This window comes from Poecilia reticulata, chromosome 4 (genome assembly GCF_904066995.2).
Source record: "Poecilia reticulata chromosome 4, P_reticulata-male-v2, whole genome shotgun sequence".
Lineage (NCBI taxonomy): Eukaryota > Metazoa > Chordata > Actinopteri > Cyprinodontiformes > Poeciliidae > Poecilia > Poecilia reticulata.
This window is the reverse complement of record NC_088833.1, coordinates 1,718,182-1,731,910: the sequence shown is the minus strand read 5'-3', so window position 1 is coordinate 1,731,910 and position 13,729 is coordinate 1,718,182. Positions and strand designations below refer to the sequence as shown.

Sequence of the window (13,729 nt, the reverse complement as noted above, 5' to 3'; positions counted from 1 at the left end):
ACTGTTACTTTCTGGAACCTTCACAGAAGCTGCAGGTTAATGTCACTGAACTTACAAAGTCATTTCTTTAACTTGGTTCCTTGTCAGAACTTTACTGACTTTCTGAAACCTAAATGACTTTGACAACTTTCTGGAACTTGTTAACTTCCAGAACATTATTTGAAGCCACAGGTTACTATCCCATAACTTTCCCATAACTCACAACATTCAGCATCAGAAATGTTTCGTTCCCTTTCATAATTTTTATTTATTTTCCTGTAAACTCAGACTGCTTACCTGAGCGGCAGGTTTCTGGGAGGTCATTGGGATTAATCTGCACTTAGTGCTAAAGTGCAGACTGTGTGGTGAATTTTTAGCAGTGTCCATGTAACAGATTCATTCACAGCAGTAAATAGATGAAAATTATGTCAAACATGAAATGACTGTTATTAAAATTCCTTTGAAACCGAAACCAAACCTGAGCTTAGCTGAGTCAGAGCAGAGTCGGTTTTCTTACACAGAAAATGAATTAGAGCCTGAAGCTGAAGGCCTCGTGACGCCAGGCTGCAGGTTTCATGATAAAATGTGACTGTTGGTGAATTCAAGCCCAGACTCAGAGGAGCAGCAGAGTTTGGTCAGGATGAGGGATGAAGGTCAAAGGTCAGCGTTTACTCTGAATACAGATGTTTTAAAACAGCAATTAGCGAGAGGTTCCTGCAGCTTCCAGCTCAGAGCCGAGGTAACAGCCTGACCTCTAATCATCCTCAATTTCTTCCAGGCCCCGGCTCTGTGTGACGGTCGTCTCTGCAGAACGCCTGTTTATTTTTCATGGCACTTCCTGTTGGACTGAATGAGCGTCAGGAGGAGAGCGTCTGTGGGGAATACGCCCAGAGTGATGTGCTCACCCGCTGCACGCGCTCCGCCGCTCTCCCACACGAGAAAGCAATCTTTTACTCAAAACTAATTACAACTCTATAAACGAAAGCTTTGACCGTATAAGGAGCTTCCTGTTAAACTCCAGCTGATTGTTACAGAAACGATGCTCAGTTTGATGTGAAGGATTTGGACAGAACTTCTCAGACTGCAACCCAGCTGGGTGCCATGAAGTAAACCACCATCATTCTGTTATTAGAGTATAAATATGTCCATTTTTAGTCATAAATGGCTCTTAGATGTTAATTGTCACAACCTTAAAAATTAATTTATAATTAAGTTAAGCTGTCTTTGAGTTTTGGACCTTTTAGTTTAGATCTGGTTTGGCTTTATCTACACATAGATCTGCATCAGGCCTTCATGTAGATCTGAACACATTTTACTGGATATATCGTCCCAGAAGTTACTGTCATAAATGTTTTGACACCATTTTACAGTGATATAATGTTAATAACGGCATAATCATAATGCTGTAACTATTTGACACTGGAACTGGAAAACATTTAAAATATTCAAAATAAATAAAACAACTGGGACAACAAATAAAATGAATTATGAAATAACTGGAAACAAAATTGCCCTTAAAAATGAGACCAAAACGAAAGACTGAAGATTTTTATCGTCCAGATAAAAGTCGTCTTGTTTAAACCAGTTTTGTATTTTGTTTTAACAATAAGTTTCTTGTTTTAATGAGACAACTTCTGTCATAACAAGAAACTGTTTTAAATGAGTTTTGCATCTCATGGTAACGAGAATTTTTCTCGTTTTGTTTGTTAAGACGACTTTTTCTTAAAGTTATGGTAGCAAAAGTTTCCTGTTTTATTGAGTTTTGTATAACAAGACTCATTAAAAATCTTGTAAGAAAGTCAAAAGTGTCACTATAACAGGAACTGTTCTCATTTTAACAAGAATTGTTTTGCATGTTTTGTATAATGAGAAACTTTCTCTCATTTTTCCAATGAGAATGTGTTTATAAACAGTTTCTGGTTTTAATGATTTTTGATCTTTGCTTTTTGATTGTGAATTTATTTCCAACTTTGGCAGTTAAGTGCTTCCGTATGCTGTAGATTTAAAAGTGTTTTCTGTTAGTGAGTCTTTCTGACAGCAGCAGATAAATCAGCGACTTTACTGTAAATTATAAAGTATAAAAACGATGAACAGGTTGAGGTCAGATGTGAAAACTGCTCTTCTCCTTTCAGATCCTCCCATTCCTCCACTTTCCTGACCTTTAACCCCCAATCGCCTTCACAGGTCATCTCAGTAATGAGCCATGTGGCTCTCACTAATCAGGACCCCAAGGCCGTCCCATCCTCTGCCCGAGCGACGCGGCGGCGGCTGAGCCATCTGGACTACATGCCTGCTCTGTCTCCACTGCGCTGGCGATTTATGCCCTCCTGAGGTGTTTTGCCTTTTAACTCGCTCTAATTGCCCCCCAGATGCAACAAAGATGTGGAGGCCGGTTTTTATTGGTTGCCAAACAGAGGTCATTGTTTTGGTGTCGCTTTGTCTCCCGGCGCCGCTGACGTAAAGACAAACTTTGTTCCAGAAGCGTCACTGAGAGAAAAGAAAAGCCTGCAGTGGGCTGGGGGAGAGGAAAGTGATGAGATGACAAACATGGCCGCCGTTAGAAATGCTCAAACTGATGATAAAGATGGCCGCCGTTAGAAACGCTCGAGCTGATGATAAAGATGGCCGCCATTAGAAACGCTCGGGTTGATGATAAAGATGGCCGCCGTTAGAAACACTCGAGCTGATGATAAAGATGGCCGCCGTTTGAAACGCTCAAACTGATGATAAAGATGGCCGCCGTTAGAAACGCTCGAGCTGATGATAAAGATGGCCGCCATTAGAAACGCTCGGGTTGATGATAAAGATGGCCGCCGTTAGAAACACTCGAGCTGATGATAAAGATGGCCGCCGTTAGAAACGCTCAAACTGATGATAAAGATGGCCGCCGTTAGAAACACTCGAGCTGATGATAAAGATGGCCGCCGTTAGAAACGCTCAAACTGATGATAAAGATGGCCGCCGTTAGAAACGCTCGAGCTGATGATAAAGATGGCCGCCGTTAGAAACGCTCAAACTGATGATAAAGATGGCCGCCGTTAGAAACGCTCGAGCTGATGATAAAGATGGCCGCCGTTAGAAACGCTCAAACTGATGATAAAGATGGCCGCCGTTAGAAACGCTCGAGCTGATGATAAAGATGGCCGCCGTTAGAAACGCTCGAGCTGATGATAAAGATGGCCGCCGTTAGAAACGCTCGAGCTGATGATAAAGATGGCCGCCGTTAGAAACGCTCAAACTGATGATAAAGATGGCCGCCGTTAGAAACGCTCGAGCTGATGATAAAGATGGCCGCCGTTAGAAACGCTCAAACTGATGATAAAGATGGCCGCCGTTAGAAACGCTCGAGCTGATGATAAAGATGGCCGCCGTTAGAAACACTCGAGCTGATGATAAAGATGGCCGCCGTTAGAAACGCTCGAGCTGATGATAAAGATGGCCGCCGTTAGAAACGCTCAAACTGATGATAAAGATGGCCGCCGTTAGAAACGCTCGAGCTGATGATAAAGATGGCCGCCGTTAGAAACGCTCAAACTGATGATAAAGATGGCCGCCGTTAGAAACGCTCGAGCTGATGATAAAGATGGCCGCCGTTAGAAACGCTCGAGCTGATGATAAAGATGGCCGCCGTTAGAAACGCTCGAGCTGATGATAAAGATGGCCGCCGTTAGAAACGCACAGGTTGATGATGAAGATGGTGAGGGTTTATAGACACAGGTTCTACTGAGACAACTCAGAGAATCCAAACATCCATCCCTGCCTCCGTTACCAAATCCTGAAAATCCAGAGCCACGCTGAGACACCAGCTCTACTTCTCCACTTTTCAGGTCAACAGAACTAATTTCACGCAGGTTTCTCAGAATGTGGTTCTTAGGTTTAACCTCTGACCCCTCCGACCTCAGGCACTTCAGAGATCTGAAAAGGAACCAACAAATGATGATCTGTGAACAAGACAGTTATTTTATTTATAGCCAAATTAACCAAAGTTTGTTTATTGTGATGATGGAAACTCTTCAGGTTAATTGAATTTTTTGGCTCTATGTTTAACATGAACAATAAATATAATCATTGAAATTGAAATTGAAGAAATTAATTTACAAATGCAAAGATGAAAGAAAAACGACAGACTTTTTGTTTGCAAATATATGTCTCCAAGAGGAAACTGATCATTGGTATTATGTTGCCAAAAGTTACAAAAGGCTATTAGTATGCATACATTTCTAGGAAACTTAATTTATTTACTCAAACTTTGAAATATTTACTGCATCTAGATGGGAAAAAGAATAGGTTAAAAAAGGAAAAGCATTAAATAAAACTAAAAATACTTACGGTCTGACGAAGTTATCTATCTGTAGTCCTGATATTGGCCTGCTGTGGTCACCCGAATAAATTTTTTTCTGGAGGCGTCAATGCTTATAGGCACAACAAAGATAAATTTAGAAACACCGGCTGAGACGATAAAAACAAGCTAAGATTTGGTTGTTCTTTACTTGCGATACAATCCTTTCATTTTTAATCAGGCGTTAGTTGGGGCGACCATCTCGCCGGTCTTGTTGCGGTCCTTCGCGTGGCAATGGTAAACAAATATGGCGGAAGTGTTGAGTGTTTCTTTCGATGTTTCTCTGAGGTTTTCAGTGATTTTCTCTCTTTAAACCACAGAGTATTTTTAGCTGGATGTTTCCGGGGGCTGGTCTCGTTGTGAGGCGGTAGAATGAGCGGCTGGGCGGGTTTTTCTGAAGCGGAGCTGCGGAGAATCCAGCAGAAAGGTAAAATAAAACCGACCCAGTCTGAGACTTTAACCCGCTTTAACCCTAACATGAGCCGGTTGTACTTTCACAGACTCCGCTGGCCCTTCTGCCGCTCCCCGCGGTAGGAAGCCTCCGACATCCAGCCGGAACCGGCAACAGATGCAGCGGGAGAGAGCGCTTCAGTTAGCCGGCTCACAGACCCTCCCGCCGGGGCAACAGCTCAGCACACCACCGCTGACAATGGAAAGTCAGCCTCCTGACCAGACAGGAGCTGCTGCTGCCGGACAGGACAAGCAGCAGAAACCCGCTAACATGAAGCAGAATAAGGAACATCTCCCGACAGCAGAGGAGGGGAAAAAGGAGGAGGTTCCTGTGGTGAAAGAGCTGGAGAAGCAGGAGGTGGAGATGTGAGTTTGGCCTCAACTTTCACATCAAGTTCTGATTTATTCTCATCATAATGAATTTGCTCCAACAGGAAAGACCCAGTTGGTCAAAGAAATCATCAGGATCCACAAAATTGAATGTTTTAAAACAAACTGAAGGTGGAAAAGCTTCTGTTTGTTTAATTGGACTGATGACATCACAAGAGGCACAGGAGCTGAGCCAATCAGATTTCATAGTGAACTTTACATCAGGCCTGGGCCAGTGGGACTCCTCATTAAAGGGGATATGCTAACACGTTTGTAATAAGTTCTGATGCAGCAAACCATCCCATCCACTGGGGGGTCTGTGCCTTACCAGAGGCACCAAGAAAATGCAGAATCCAAATCTCTGTGGTTCATGCTAATTAGCAACTTCTACTTCCTGTTTACAGCCATGTGTAGCATCAACATTTGACAAACTTATGCTTTGTGTAGTCTGGCTGGTTTTCTCCAAACCAGTAGGTGGAAACACGCCTAGTTCATATTTAGATTTTAGTTCCTGTAAACTTCACATCATGATTAGATGGAAAGATGGCTACTGTGGTTTGGACCATCTTCAGAACAGAACCAGTTAAGACGGCAGGGAGCAATCTTCCCTCCATCCAGAACTTGTCAAGGTCAAATGTCAGGAAATGGGCAGCTAACATCTCTGCAGACCCCCCACATGTTGGACATGAACTGTTGCAAATTTTACCTCTGCGACTGTACAAGGACGCGTTTCTTCCCCCAGAAAAATGTACATTTTTATTTTTAAGTTTTCCTTTTTGTGAAATTGTTTGTTTTATTGCGACTGCAGGAGAGAAAAGACGCGTCTGGAGCAGCTGCAGCAGGAGCAGAAAGTCATCGAGGAGAGAAACAAGCTGACCAAAGCTCTTCTGGCTAAAACAATCGCTGAGAAGTAAGCACTGCCGGGTTCTGGATCGGGTTCTGGATGTTGATCAGGTCAGATGGGGGGCGGAGCCAGAACCCACCGCAGTAAACGTCTGCTGTGTTCAGGTCCAAACAGACCCAAGCCGAGGCGGTGAAGCTGAGGCGGATCCAGAAGGAGCTGCAGGCGCTCGACGACATGGTGTCCAGCGACATCGGCATCCTGCGGGGCCGGATAGAGCAGGCCAGCTGGGACTACAGCGCCGCCAGGTGGGGAAGAACTCCAGGCTTCCTGACTTGAAGCCTGTGCCAAACTGTGCAGGGCAAATTTAAAGCGGCAGTATCATCTAAAATCAACTTTTTTTATTTCTATCAAGTTCTAATGTTATTCCCCTTGAAATTCAACAACAAACCTGAGGAATCCTTTAATCTCCATGGCAACCATTCAGCTGTGCAAAACGCCAGGATGACCTAGCATTTGGCACAGCTAAATATGCAACACTCCTTCAGACTAGCCAGCAGCAATTAGCAACCAGCTGCTGAGCTCATTACAGGAGCTGCTGCTCAGAGCAGCTGGTAAAAACATCAAAGGGTTAATAGAGGAGCCATGTTGGGACGACTTCCTGGAGGCGGAGCTTCAGAAACAGAAGGAGCTTCTTAAAGAGACAGGGGCCCAATTTCAAAGTGTTAAATTATGAAGTAATTTTTGACTCGACCTGGTTTGTCGTTGAGACGTTTCCAACAAGCTTGTGTTTTTTTGTTCTTCACAATTCAAACTGTATTTCTGCGGTCAGAGCTCGATGTCCAGGACGGTTCTGTTCTCTGATTGGAGGAAAACGACGCTTCCCTCATGAAACTCTGAAGGAATCTGAAACTCGTCTGATCAGACGTTTAACAATCGTCACAACCAATTTAATTCAACCGACTTTTAGAAAAACTTACTTACTCAGGAAGAATTTGGTCCCAAAGTTAGAATTTTCTTTAATCCAAAAAAAAGTTGTAATAATGTCAAAATGAAGTAAGAATTCCAGAATAGTCGCCCGAATGTCCAAGTAAAGTCGTAACAATGTGAGAGCGACGTTGTAATAATAAAATATTAGTTTTATTACTAAACTCCTAGAAAAATAATTTAAAGTTAAAGTGAGGAATGTTGAGTATTACTGAAGTTATACTTCATGTTTTAAAGCATCATAACCAAATGATTATCATCAGCAGAACTGAACCAGACGGACCGAGCCGCTCGGATCTCATTAACTCTACTGGAGCGTTTTTCTCATTAAACAACTTTATTCTAATATTATAACTTAATTTCCATCATTAAAATCAAACCTCTGCCTCCCAGGAAGCGTTATGAGAAGGCCGAGGCCGAGTACGTGGCGGCCAAGCTGGACCTGCACAGGAAGACGGACGTGAAGGAGCAGCTGACCGAGCATCTGTACGCCATCATCCAGCAAAACGAGCTGCGCAAAGCCTGCAAGCTGCAGCAGCTGATGCAGGAGCTGCAGCTGCAGGAGGAGCTGCAGCAGCAGCGGGAGGAGGAGCAGAGCCAAGCCGCCGCCGCCACCGCAGAGCCTCAGAGGAACGGCAGCGGTGAGGCGGCAGCGCCATCAGCCCCCGGCGGCACCAAGGCGCTCCAGCAGGAGGCGCTGGACCAACTGAATACAGAACCAGACTGTAAACGGTCAGAAAACTGTGACGTGGCTCGACCTTTGACCTCCTGACGCTCCGAGCAGAGGATCTTCATCTCACTGATGTCTTCCTCATGTGGCTCCATGACCAGAACCAGCTGAAGTTCTGACCAGAACCGGGTTGACCTCCGCTGCAGCGCCCCCTCCAGGCAGGGCAGGTTTACCTGGAGGACTGCAGGTGTTTCAGGAAGTCACTGGTTTAAAGGAAACTTCTGGATATTTTCTGCTTGGAGTCACTTTATATCCACTGCAAAAACATAAACTGACCAAGTTTTTCTAGTTCAGATGTTTTAGTTTATCTGAAATAAAATAAAACCAACAAGTAACAGTTCAGCTACAAATATAAGTTAAAGTTGATAATTTCTTAATATTGGTGAAAAAGTTCTGGTTCCACTGATGGATTATTTCACTTATTGGATGGAAAAAAGTCTCGTTATAAATTAAATGTTTATTGACTTATATTAAGCTGTTTCTTGCTGAAAAGCTACTTGGAGTTTTTCTTTTTTTTAAGTGTACCAAGTTATTTGTTCTAGAAACAGGAACAAACAAGTTTTGTGTTTTTACAGTGCAGATTTAATGTAAGATGCAGTTTGTTCCAAACTTAAATCTGATTTATTTTAAATGTGATAAATCCTCATTTTTAGTGTAATAAACTCGGTTTTATCCAGAGTTTTTTTTTCTAGAAGAACTTTAAGCAGATTCTTTGTTTTACAGTAAAAACAACTGATCCAAATATTTCCAGATTACAGGTAAGGCTTGTGGACGCTCAGGTAAATGTGATGGTTGCCATGGCGACACGTGGTTCTGGTTCTGTCTGCTCCGTCATGAAAACACTACATGAAATAAACGGTTGAAACATTGACTGTGTGTCTTGGTGTTCCGACCCGGACCGGACCGGACCGGACCGGACCGGACCCGGACCGGTTCGGTCCTCAGGACAGAAGCTGGGTCTGCGGCGGCGGGTCGAGCCGTTAAACCACAGGAAGGTTTACAGCTGCGGTCACATCTGGCCGTCTGCGGCAGACGCAGTAAAACTGATTTTAATTGGTCGCCGGGCCGCAGCGGAGGTCAGAGTCTGAAGTCCGCAGCGGCAGGTTTCACCTCCGGTCGGGTTCAGCCGGTCGGTTCTGCTCCAGACAGCTCCGGTTCCGGACGGCTGGCTGCGCAGGCGCAATGCTTTAAAATCAAACTACAGATTTATTTCATTCTGCTGCAGTAAAAATGCATCAAATTATTTTTAAAACCACAACAGCTTTAAAGTCCTGCTGACCCAGAATGAGAGTCCAGAAAAGGTTCTGGGTTCTTATTTGTATTAGAGACGGAAATTTAACGCGTTGATGTCGATTAATATCGATTTTTAACGCAATAAATCGCATTTAGAAATGTTTTTCTCCCGTCGGAACCTTTGAACCTGCGCGTTTCCTGTACGCCCGTAAATCTGACGCAGCAACAAATATTAACAGACAAGATGCTTTTTAAAACTATTTAAATTATACATAACTGTGCACATCGGAAGCATAAATTAAAACATACCGAGAATAAAATGTCACAATATTCTTACACAAAACTAACAAACTGAAAACTCATGTTTTCATTTAAGCTCTAATTGGATCTAAATATTCCTGAAACTCAATTAAAAAAAAAAAAACAGAAAAAATGATTTTCTCTTCAAAAAATTGTGAATGTGAAATTTGGCTTCACTGATTAATAAATTGATAAAGAAAACCTTTGGATTAATTTGACCAAACATGATTTAAAGTGAAAACCTGCTGATGCTGCGAATCGTTTCTGCTTCACCAACAAGACGGAACCGAAACACTTTGTTTTTATTTATTCAACGTTTTATAGGAAAAAATGGTTTTGAATTGAAAATGTTGCTTATTTTGACAATTTGTGGTTTACAATTAAAATGTGATTAATTAATTAACCCGATTAAACATTTCGATAGACATATTTCATTTTTTCTTTATTTCAAAGGTGACCTCTGACCCTCTCTGCACTCATTTCATACATAAATGACCATTTTCAGGCAGATGTTTAAATCCTTTACAAACTAATAAATTAGAAAATAACAGCCAGGAAAACAAACATGTTTAATAAACTGTTCTGAAGTGACCAGAACCAGCTGAGCGGTTCGGATCCCATCTGGTTCCGCCTCTCAGACACATTCACACCTGCAGCTTCCGGAAACCCGGATTTAGATTTACGCCGCTCATAACTCATCCTCACATTAATATAGACCCGATCCGACTGTCACCTGCAGATGATTATAATTATATTTATTATTAATTCACTGATTTGTCTCTAAACTCCTTCAGCAAATTTTGAACTTTAAACTCCAGAATCGACGTTTCAGTTTGAACTGAATCTGAAATGATTCAACTTTTTGCTGCTGGAGCTGAAATGTCTGATTTCACGGATGATTATGAGAGAATTTGTGTCGCAGCTGGAAGATGAAAGTTATTAAAATGGTTCAGATTTAGGAGAGAAGTGTGATAATGAGGCTCCTGCTGCTCTGAGCCCGCATGTCGCTCTAATCAGCTGCTGATCGCTTCCAGAACCAGCAGCGGCCCATAAATGTTCAGAGGAACCCAAACTCTCCGCATCAGAACCGCCTGCAGCACATAAACCCGCACTTTGTTTTCGTTTGACAGAAATTAGCTGATTGGATGATTGGAGTAAACCCGGAAGCTGGCTCCCTGCACAGAGCCGCAGCTGAGCTGGAGTCGGCTCGGCTCGGTTCGGCTCGGTTCGGTTCTGAATCAACTCCGCAGTCAGACTCTGCGTGCGGGTTTCTGAGCAATCAGGCTGGTTTACGGGACGGGATCGGTCATTTAGGCCTATTCAGACAAATGAACCGGGCGGGTCGGAACCAGGTCCGGTCCGCTGCTGGGCCCGGCGGGTCGGAACCAGGTCCGGTCCGCTGCTGGGCCCGGCGGGTCGGAACCAGGTCCGGTCCGCTGCTGGGCCCGGCGGGTCGGAACCAGGTCCGGTCCGCTGCTGGGTTCCGGGCAGAACTTTGATGTAATGAGAAGAACTGAGACGATGCGGGAAGAAACAGAAACATTACCGCAACAAGCATCGAGGTCCAAACGGAACCGGCCTGGAACCAGACAAATTAAATTAATTATATCCGCTTAAAATAAAAAAATTATGAAAATGTAAATATAATTAAAGCAATGAAAACATTTTAAAAACACAGAGAAATAAATTTAAACCTGGAAAAAACATAAACAATAAAATTTCAAAACTGCAAAAATATTTTCTTTAAACCATAGAAACTACAGGGATGATTTGAATGCAAAAGCTTTTATATATATATATATATATATATATATATATATATATATATATATATATATATATATATATATATATATATATAAATGAAATCCCATCATATATATATATATATTAGGGGAAAAACTCCAGAGTTTTCCAACTCATTTGAAAATTCCTCATAAATCATATTTTTCTTTCTTTATAATCAAAATGAGTATTTTTATTTTTAGTAAGGTTATTAATACCATCAGGTTCATTAAACTGACTGATGTCATCATGTCTCAAACAATTAAAACCATTTAGATTAAATTTCAAAGTAACAGAAAAAAACATCATTTAACCCTGAGGTGTCCAAAGTGTGGCCCGGGGGCCGTTTGCGGCCCCTGGACTGACTGTGTGCGGCCCTGGCTTCAGTTCAACATACAAAATGGCTCATAAGTGAATTAATGTGAATGTGTAGATAGTCGCTCTTTGTGTTGTCAGAACTGAACCCAAACCTGCTTCAGTTTAATAAACTACATTTTCAAAGAAATATCAATGAAATCCTGATTTTATTGATCAGAACTGACTGAACGGTTCTCGTTTTTATTTCTTCTTATATTGTTTTTCTATATTTTCTTTAAAAGTAAATCTGACGTGTTTAAAGTTTGTATGTTCGGTTTCATAACTTTATTTATTCCGTTTTACTATTTTATGAGAAAAATGTTGAAAAAACAATAAAATTCAGACGAGTAAAAATTTCTTCTGCATGAAATGATGATGCGTGTCCGTCTGCTGCTTGCGTCATCATCATCATCATCATCATCATCATCATCATCATCCTCTTCCTCTCAGGTGAGTCGCTGCTCTTTAGGCCCCGCCCCCCTCACACCTTCATGACGCTGATCGATTTACTGACAGGAAACATCCGGGGATAAAATCCGGCCGCATTTTTCAGTTTTTATAGTAAAAAGTAAGAAACTAAAACTGCATGAAACATTTGATCTGACGGCTTCAGTTCACAGGATGACTGCATCATTTGGTTGTTTCATATTTTCTGAGCGGATCGTGAGTTTTTCCTGCTCCAGATGTTTGCAGGGAAACGGACCGAGTTTCTCATGAAGCTCTAACAAAGACGCGGAGCCCCGCAGGAGAGTCGGGGAGGCCGCCGCTTCCCCTCCTCTTTCTTTCTGCTTTTATTCTCGAGCTGGCACCAGAACCGACTCGTAGGCAGGAAAAGAGAATCTGGGGGGAGAACTAATGATGAAAAAGTCTCCTCCATCGCTGCGCCTTCATTAAATACATGGAAAGAACGAGCGGAGAACATCTGGATCCGATCTGCGCCTCTTTGATGGCATCAAGTGTTTTTTTCCCAGATCGGGGGGAGGAGGGGGGCTACGGGGTGTCTGTGGGTCCATGGCAGCTCAGAACCCCCCCCCTCACACACACACACACACACACACACACACACACACACACACACACACACACACACACACACACACACACACACACTGCAGCTGGAGGCCAGTTTAATATTGAGAGAAGCTGCAGAAACTCGAAGCTCAACCGGAGAAAGTTTCAGTGAAGCAGCGAAACCGAACCGAACCGAACCGAACCGGGCGGATTTCCCAAAAATGACACTGTAAAACATCACAGCTGCTTCTGGTTGTGTCTGCTGGCTTCTTCTCTCCGAGTCAAAGAAATCTTTCTGCTGTTATGGAACTGAAACGTAACTTTTCATAAGATTTAATTTACAAGAAGAAAAAGAGGGTTTGAGGAATTTTATTTATTTAAATTTAAAATTAGTAGCTCTTTTAAAGAAACGTGTTCAGCTGGATGTTTTGTTGCATGATGTGAAATAATTTGGCTTAAATCTCATTATAAAATTTAAACAACTGAATGTTAAGGAGTCGTCACAACTTTAGAAAACTGGTCTGTTGGTAGAACAACTTGATGAAATTTAAATTCTGAATTAAAACAATTTTCTAATCGATTTTTGTTGCATTTTAAAGTTAAACCACCTTTAAGAGTTTTACAGTGTAAGAGCAGAAATACTTCAACATATTTTCACTCAAGTAAAAGTAAAAAGTATCTGGTAAGAAATTACTCAAAGTACTTTATGAATATTTAAAAATCACATCGTGAGACGGAGCAAAATCAGTTAAATTTAATAAAAAACTTTAACAAACTGCAGGTGAGTTTTGGTTAAAACATTTTTCATTCTGAGGGTAAAATCTGGAGCAGAAATATGAAATTATCCAAGTAAAAATAACATATAGAGTGTAGTAAAATACTCCTAAAAGGGAAAAGAAAAGTTACTCAAGTAAATGTAACTAGTTAATATAACTAGTTGATGTAACTAGTTAACACAACTAGTTAACATAATTAGTTAATGTAACTAGTTAATGTAACTAGTTAACATAACTAGTTAATGTAACTAGTTAATACCCAAATGAAAGATTTCTTCCGAGTTTCTGGATTTTCTCCATCTGAACTTTATTCTTCATTAAAACACGGAGAGAGAAAACTGTCTCTGATTGGCTGGAAAACACCTGAGAGTCTCACCTGAGAATAAATCCTGGACTCCGACCTGAACCGGGTGTCTAGAGATGGGTTTAGACCGACAACCGGAACCAGTTCTGAGGATCGGATCGGATCGGATCGGATTGGATCAGATCGGATCGGATCAGACGTTGCAGTGAGACCGGAACCATCAGGAAAGTTTGTAAAACATCTATAATCCTCCACAGCAGTGATGGGA

General features: G+C 42.0%; 1 protein-coding gene across 1 annotated transcript; it reads left to right on the top strand.

Moving 5' to 3' along the window:
* Window positions 1-4,544: 4,544 nt before the first annotated feature.
* Window positions 4,545-8,566, top strand: gorab (golgin, rab6-interacting). Its single transcript, XM_008406418.3, has 5 exons — window positions 4,545-4,745; window positions 4,819-5,134; window positions 5,946-6,047; window positions 6,146-6,286; window positions 7,359-8,566. Exons 1-5 carry the CDS (start codon window positions 4,691-4,693, stop codon window positions 7,735-7,737), a joined length of 993 nt encoding a protein of 330 aa, XP_008404640.1. The 5' UTR covers window positions 4,545-4,690; the 3' UTR covers window positions 7,738-8,566.
* Window positions 8,567-13,729: the final 5,163 nt, after the last annotated feature.

Coding starts and splice junctions, on each gene's coding strand:
- gorab (XM_008406418.3), top strand. CDS start 4,691: ATGAGCGGCTGGGCGGGTTTTTCTGAAGCGGAGCTGCGGAGAATCCAG. Junction 5,135..5,945: donor GAGAAGCAGGAGGTGGAGAT/GTGAGTTTGGCC, acceptor TTGCGACTGCAG/GAGAGAAAAGACGCGTCTGG. Junction 6,048..6,145: donor GCTAAAACAATCGCTGAGAA/GTAAGCACTGCC, acceptor TGCTGTGTTCAG/GTCCAAACAGACCCAAGCCG.